General features: G+C 36.3%; 1 protein-coding gene across 5 annotated transcripts in view; it reads left to right on the plus strand.

Moving 5' to 3' along the window:
- Helq (helicase, POLQ like) overlaps positions 1-8,316 on the plus strand; it is a 59,999-nt gene that overhangs the window by 19,754 nt on the left and 31,929 nt on the right. For all 5 annotated transcript variants that reach the window (XM_029555317.1, XM_029555316.1, XM_029555315.1 and 2 more), the window contains 4 exons: positions 1,647-1,745; positions 3,056-3,201; positions 5,264-5,503; positions 7,072-7,213. In XM_029555317.1, coding sequence (XP_029411177.1) covers positions 1,647-1,745; positions 3,056-3,201; positions 5,264-5,503; positions 7,072-7,213 — 627 coding nt within the window. The remainder of the gene's footprint in view (positions 1-1,646; positions 1,746-3,055; positions 3,202-5,263; positions 5,504-7,071; positions 7,214-8,316) is intronic.

Consider the following 8,316-nt stretch of genomic DNA (forward strand, 5'->3'; position numbering starts at 1 on the left):
ACCAGGCTGGCCTTGAACTCACAAAGATCTGCCTGCCTCTGCCTCCCAAGTGCTGGGATAATTAGAGTACTTTTTAAAGGAAGTTAAGCTTTAACATGGATTTAATATTTATTTTTATTTATTTTATTTCTTGGTCTTTGAGACAGAGTCTCTAAAATAGCTGAGGAAAACCTTGAATTTCTTATACCCTGTCATCACCTCTGTGTTGCTGGGATTACAGGCTAACATGGATTTAAATTTAAACTTAATTGTAGCATTCCCAAATGCTTGAGCAAAGTAAAAAAAGTTCAGTTCATAGTTATTTGAAGATAGCTTGTAATGAACATATACTGTCTGTCTGCAGTACTAGTGTTCATGTTCTGTGTCTAAGTTTTCAGAAAATAATTTTTGAAGGTCACTGAATTTTACTTTGAAATGCATTGTTGTTTACATTTGCTCCAAAAACATTTTCAAAAAAAAATATTTTCTAGCCTTAGTTGTCACAAAAGAATCTACTTTGAAAAAGAATCAACTTAAGAATCCACTTTTATTTGTTGGTTTGTTTTTGAGGTAGGGTCTCCCTGTAGCCCCTGTTGGCTTGAAATGCACTATGTTGACCAGGCTGGCTTTGAACTCACAGAGATCTGCCTACCTCTGCATCCAAAGTGCTAGGATTAAAGATGTATACCACCAAGCCTGGCAAGAATGCACTTTTAAAAACCAGTGAACTAGGGGCTGAAGAGGACCTGGGTTTGATCCCTAGAATCCACTTTAAAAAACCAAACGTGGTCACAAGTCTTATACTCTCAGGGTTGAGGAGGTAGAGACAGGAGACTCCCTGGGACTTGCTGGCTAGCCAGCCTGGCCTACTTGGGGAGCTTCCAGTCAATGAGAGACTGTGCCTCAAAAAACTAGAGGGATGGTACCTTAGGAACAACACCAAATTATCCTCTCCTCATGTATGTGTACCCTTACTAATACATGCACCCATACATGTGACCATACACACATCCACAAATAGTTAAGTTAGAAATAATATGGTGGTATTTAAATTTAAAACTGATGACTAACACAGAAAGTTATAGATCTTAAGAAATAATACAAATACTTAGCAAAAGAGAGAATGCAAACCCTATAACATATTCCTACTTCTTTTTTTTTCAAAGATTTATTAGTTTTTATTTCATTGTATGTGTGTATCTGAGTACATGCCATGTATATGCAGATGCCCATGGAGGCCAGAAGATGGTGTTAGCTCCAGAGGAGCTGGAGTTATAGACCATTTTGAGCTGCCTGATGTGGATACTAGGAACCAAACTTTGGCCCTTGGAAGAGCAGCAAGTGCCCTTAACTGCTGACCCACCTCTCCAGTACTTCATTCCTACTTCTTAAAATAAATGCAAAAATATCTGGCTTCCTTTTGGATACATGCTATTCAATTCAAAAGTATTTTTTTCAAAGATATAATCCCTATTTTTTTTATTTTTCCCTTTAAGGGACAAAGAAAGCAAAAGCAATGATAAGGCTAGAACTTTTAACTTGAGGCATCTTTTAGGTATTGTAGAAAAGCTAAGTTTTTGTATAAAATATATTTGTTATGTGAAAACATTTTATAAAATTTCAAACTACAAATTTGGTATTAATTGAATATTTCCTTTTAATTCAAGGTTGAATTAAAAGAATATCTGAAAATAAATGATACAATATATGAAGTAGACAGCAAAGCTGCAGATGGCTTGACTTTTTCACGGCTCATTAATTATAAGGTATGTTGAGAATCCCTAAATCCCAGGCTCCCATCCTTTGGACCTGGTGTCTGGAGCATTACAGAATAGTCACATGGGTCTGATTAGTTTAAATTTGGGGAAAAGTAGCTGGCACTTGATCAGTCTTGCATAGACAATAAACTGCTGATTGAATACAGCTAGTTTCTTGTTTGTTTTGTTTTCAGTGCTAGGGATCAAGCTAGGTCTTCATACACCGTGGGCAGACACTGTACCGCTGAGCTGCATCCCATCCCTAGTTTCCAGTTTTAGCATCAGATCATACAGTAGCCCTTTCTTTGATATATCTTTTTGAAGTTGGGGATTTTACAGTTGCTGTATGCAATACCATGTGAAAATCAGTGGAATGGAAGACTGCAGTCTCACTCCAAATGCTGAAAGACAGTACCACATGTGCACATGTCCCATTAGTGAGCTCTTGTGTTTAAGAATTAAAGTACTTTTTATTCAAATGACTACTAAATTTTGAGGAAGTACATATTTATTAAGTTGTTTGCACCTGACTAATTAACATAACTGTTAACTGTTTCTTAACTCTTGAACCAAGAAAATTTGTAGACCTGTCCAGTAGGTGTTCATTCATTGAGCAACAACAAAAGAGTAATGCATAGTCTGTAATCAATATGTTGGGGTGTAAAATGTCTACAATGTTAATGGTTTGTGACTTCCATGAAGGATATTTAATAAGGGAGGAGGGGACTTTTATCACAGTTTTAGAATTTTATGAGATATATTCTTCTAAATCTATATCTTAGGTTCAGTAAAGTAAAAGAACCAAGGTGACTTTAAATAACTATCCTTTTTTTCCCCATGTTCCTTGTGTTCTTCCTGCCTGCATAATGTTGTAAACATTGTAATTCACTGTTAAAAACTGTCTTATTTCTGAAAGTGTAACCTTTAGTGTTAGGGAGTCTGGTTAGTAATAGTAAAGCAAACGTGTTCTTATGCAGTTCTTCACCTGCTACTAGCCTCGTTCTGTCCTTTTCTCCCTGGCCTTTTTCTGCTTTGGTAGAGATGGGCACATAATAGAGTTATTAATAACTTGAACTGTTTTCACGTCTTTAATTCACTTATTTAATCCTTTTTGAGACTATGCTCAAAAAACAAATCTCTAACAAATAACCTAAGAAAAAAGTTTAGGATTTTAATGTTTGACATAAGTTTTGTTGTTTTAATAATGAGATCAAGGAGTTTAGAATTAGCGGTTGTTTTGTTATCTTTCACATACACTGGGGTAAATGGATGAGCTTTCATGCTTGCAAACTATTTGGTTCCTACATGTTGTTTTACAGTATTCTGATGCCCTGAAAAAAATGGACCCTGACCACTTGGTAGCATTGGTGACAGAAGTGATTCCCAGTTATTCCTGCCTAGTTTTTTGTCCCAGTAAGAAGAACTGTGAAAACGTAGCAGAAATGTTATGCAAATTTTTAAGCAAGTATGTTAATCTTTAAAAAATATTGTTCTATTTTTGTCATGAGTTACAGGCTGTATAGTATGTTCTGTATATTGAATAATCATTACTTACTTCTTACAGAGCATTACATTGTTGTACAAGATTCTGAAGGTGTTAACCTTGGCAAAAGTTTAGCCAAAATTCAGGTGTAAAGTAGAAAAATTCTAAACTTACATGCAAAGGAATGGCACCAATATGAGGCTTAGATTTGAAACCTTGGTTGACTGGTGAACCAGTGTTCAGGCTGCATTGTAGACAAATCAGGACCTCTGAGAACGGGATCCAGGTAGGTTCTACATACAGCCAAGTCGAGAACTACTAAGATGGTCACAGGACTGATCACTGTGAACTCTGTGAAGATGAGTTATATCTTCAGCTTAACCTTCTCTTTAATTAAAAACTGTTGTCTTTTTTTTTTTACTTCATACTTAACTTGTTTGGTCACTTAATTTCCTAAGTATTTAAGAAATGTCTTGGTTTAGATGTTTGTGCTGTTCTAACCTTAGCTCTGTCATGTCCACAGAGATAAGTGAGAAGTGGCTTTAAGTACTAATAGTTAGGTTTTTCAGCACCCGTTTGTTCCGCATATTGTTTTACTTTTTTTTTGGTCTTTTTGAGACAGGGTCTCCCTGCAGCCTCAGCTGGCCTTGAACTCACTATGTAGACCAGGCTGGCCTTGATCTCACAGAGATCTGCCTGTCTCTGCCCCCGAGTACTGGGATTAAAGGTATATGCCACCACGCGTGGCCGTTTTTTTCATTTCTGATACTTGTTCGGTCCTTTACCTAGGGCTGTATGGGAAGTCATAGACTATTAAGTTAGATTTTTATCTGGTTATCCTCTATATTCCCTTCCAATTCTCCTGCCATAGTTTGATCTAAAATAGGATTAAATTTATTGAACAGTACAAAGATACAAATGTTTGGGATAAGATCAAGAAGTTGCATTTCAGTAATTGATGGTCTGCCTTAACAATGATGGTTTTGATTATTTAAAAAAAAAAAAAAGCTAAGAAAATTAACTAACTAAGCTTTTCTGTAAAAATCACTAAATTTTTAGACTACTTTAAGGTGTTAAAATTATAGGTGCTAGTGTTTAAACATTGTTTTGCCATATAGTATGTACTTTTTTTTTTTTTTTTTTCTGTCTTTGAGACAGGGTCTCCCTGTAGCCCCAGCTGGCCTGGAACTCACTACATAGACTAGGCTGGCCTTGAACTCACAAAGATCCGCTTGCCTCTGCCTCCCCAGTGCCGGGACTAAAGGCATGTGCCACCACGCCAGGCTTAGTATGTACTCTTGACTAGAAAACTGCCTTAAAATAAAACAAACCATCTTCTGTATAGATATCTTTTATAAAGAAAACAATAACTAAAACATCTAGAGCAAGAATCTAAGCCCTGTGTGGATTCATAGGAAATGTAAGAACGAACTTCAAGAAGTCCAAGAACCTTCTGAAACTGTATGTACAGTGCTACGTTTATAGAATGGTTGTATTTTCGCTTAGCTTTAATCAGGTTTTCATAGGGTTCTGTGCGCCACTAAAAGATTGAGAATTTCTAATGGTTAATGAAGAATGAAAAGAACGTTTTATGGGGCTGGGGAGATGATTCAATTAGCAAAGTACTTACATGTATCCAACCATGAGGACCTGAGTTCAGATGCTCAGCATCAATGTGAAAAACCAGGCATGGTAGCATGCACTTGTAATCCCAGTGCTGGGGTGGCACAGACAGGGGGATCCCTGGGGCTCTAGCTAGCTAGCCTTGCCAAATCCATGAGCTCCAGGTTCCGTGAGAGACCCTGTCTCAAAAATTAAGGTAGAAAATGATGAGGAAGACATCTGACATCAACCTCTGGTCTCCACGTGCACATATGTGTACATCCCTGTACATAAATGACCACATACACACCATTAACACACACAGTTTCTGTACTTATATCAGTAAAAGTAATACATAATGTTTACAGGAGATATAATAAAAAATGAAAAGCACTTTGCCTATAAAATCAAGGGCTTATATTTTTAATGTCTCTTTTTCTAGAGACTGTCTAAAGCACAGAGAGAAAGAAAAACATGAAGTGATTAAGAACTTGAGGAACATCAGCAATGGCAACATGTGTCCTGTCTTGAAGCGCACCATCCCTTTCGGAGTTGCCTATCACCACAGTGGTTTAACAAGTGATGAAAGGAAGCTCCTGGAGGAGGCCTATTCCACCGGTGTTCTCTGCCTTTTCACCTGCACATCCACCCTGGCAGCGGGGGTCAACCTCCCAGCACGAAGGTAAGACTGAGGTTGTCTTTGTCTCTAGTGGCTAAGAATCAGTCAAATGCTTCTCAGCATTTGCTGGGTTAATTGCCTTTTTTTTTTTTTTGGCCTCAAACTCTGCCTCTGCCTCCCAAGTGCTAAGATTAAAGGCATGTACCACCAAGCTCAGCTAGGAATTCTCTTACTATACTTTCTTTCTTTTTTTTTGCTTTACTGTAGTAATTACATGTATTTCAAGACAGGTATATCAAAATATCACTCTATACATGTAAAATATATGTAATAACTATACTTTCTTTTTTAAAAGGTTTATTTTAATTTATTATTTTTATTTTATGTGTATGAGTGTATTGCCTGCGTGTATGTGAGTGCACCCATGTCATGCAATGCCGTGGAGGTCAGAAGATGGCTTCAGATTCCCCTGGAACTGGAGTTAAGGACAGTTCATAGCCGCCATGTGGGTACTGAGAATCAAACCTGGGTCCTCTGTAAGAGCAGTCAGTGCTCTTAACTGCTGAGCCATCTCTCCAGCCCCTATACTTTCTTTTTTTTAAAAAAAAAAAAAATATTTTATTTATTATTTTTTATGTGTATGAGTATGTTGCCTGCATGTATTTAAGTGCACCCAACTCATGAAAAGCTCACAGAGGTCAGAAAAAGGAGTTGGATCCCCTGAACTCCATTTGTGGACAGTTGTTAGCTACCATATAGGTGCTGGGAACTGAACCCAGGTCCTCTGCAAGAGCATCAGTGCTCTTAACCACCAAGCCATCTCTCCAGCCCCTTAATTGCATTTTCTTGTAACACTGTGCTCTCATACTGTGGATATGATTCCCTCCGGAATTTTCTATGATACTATTTACAGTTTTTCCAAATTCTCTGTTCCTGTTTTTATCTGTTTCGTCATTTTATTCTGTATGTTCTCATTACTTTTCTTTGGTTATTTTTTTCTTTAAGTGTCTTTGACAGTCTGTAGAGATTTATAAAGGAGTAGATTTATTAGTGTAGGCAAATGATAGCTTTTTACTGCCTTTGAACAGAAAAGCTGACTATAGACTTATACCTGTGAATGATTGAAATTGCCATTTTTGTAAATTAAAAACTGTTGAAATCATCACTGTCTTAAAATTAAAGGTAATATAAATTCCTAAATGTGTAGGCATGTATTAGTGGCACATGACCAGATCTTTGAGCTATAGAGTATAAATTCAAGAAACTTTGGAGACCACTATTATAGATCTGTCATAGCCCTTACAGCTATGTAGATTTTAGATTTGAGTTCAAATGACAATTCTAGCAATTACTGACTTTGTCCTTTAAGGTAAGCCACTTAACTGACCTTCAGCTAATTCTTTTATAATAAAATAGGAAAGGACATTACCAGGCATTTTGTAAGAATTATGATAATATACATAAGAACCTAGGACATCATAATTCTATTGTAAATGGAGTTAACCTGTCCTTATTTAGCATTAACATGTCCTTACATTTAATAGCACATATGTATAATGAAATGAAGAGAGTCAAAACTAGGTGTTGTTGATATAGATGGAGGATAACTTTTAATTTTATCCATTCCATAGAGTTATTTTAAGAGCTCCCTATGTTGCTCAAGAATTCTTAAAGAGGAATCAATATAAACAGATGATTGGCAGGGCTGGCCGTGCTGGAATAGATACTGTAGGGGAGAGTATCCTTATATTGCAAGAAAAGGACAAGGAACAGGTAAGACTTGGTCTGGTCAGATTTTTTTTTTGTTACTGCTCTTGCTTTTTTATTGTTTATTTTCTTTTTTTTTCCAGTTAATTATTTATATAATAACTGCATACTTAGAAGAAGCATTTCATTACAACAGCATTGACATATTCAATAACACTTTTCTGAGCTAAGATGCATCTTTTTCAAAATTGGCTGTAAATTTTTAGGTTTATGGTTGAATTATTACAGTTATACAATATTGTACTCAGTATAAACCCTGTAAGACATAAAATTAAATGAGGTTTTAACATTTAAAAGAGAATTCCATTTCATTATTAAAATACACAGTTTCATACATAATAATTCATTTTCAATGCAATTGACATTAAGAAATGCATGTGCATTTCTAATCTATGTATCTGATTATAACTAGTGACAGTCGGTTACTTTCTGAGCTCCTTGGCATCTAAGCATGGCTATAAAGTCATCAGGTAGATTTCAATGGTAATGTTTTTCACATCAACTAATCAACATAAATCAAATTTTATGCTTCTTCCTCAAATATAATTTATTTATTTGTTTATTTATTTTGGGTATTTCATACAGAACATCCCAAACATTCATCTTTGTACCTGCATCCCAAATGGCACCCTCCCATAGCCTCTCCCTGACGAGAGCCCATATACTCTGTCGTTCCTCTTACTGTCCAATGTGTTATCAGTGCCCCCAGCTGTTCCCCAATGCTAGTCCAACTGCTAAGTCCAGTCAACCTATCTAGAGTTCCTTGTTTTAGGACTATCAGCTCTTCTTCAGCTACCAGCAATCAGTTGCCAACATTCCTTTAAATAAGATTAGGGTCTGCTCTTCATTTTCCCAGTTCTATGCTGCATTACTGTCTGGGAGTCTTTTGGGTTACCTGGCCAAACACTCAAAGGAAGGCATTTCCTGTCTGGCATTGTTTTTTGTTATGTAGCCTTTAACTATACATATGGACTCTTAAAAATTATACTGATCACTTTAATCTTTGGTTATACTTTCCTTTTGGGTGTTTAAGACCGTAGAGTTGGCCCAGATTAACAAATTAATTTTTCTCTTAAGGTAAAATTATTTAAAAGTTTTTCTCTTAAGGA

This window comes from Nannospalax galili, unplaced genomic scaffold (assembly GCF_000622305.1).
Source record: "Nannospalax galili isolate Female #2095 unplaced genomic scaffold, S.galili_v1.0 scaffold405, whole genome shotgun sequence".
Lineage (NCBI taxonomy): Eukaryota > Metazoa > Chordata > Mammalia > Rodentia > Spalacidae > Nannospalax > Nannospalax galili.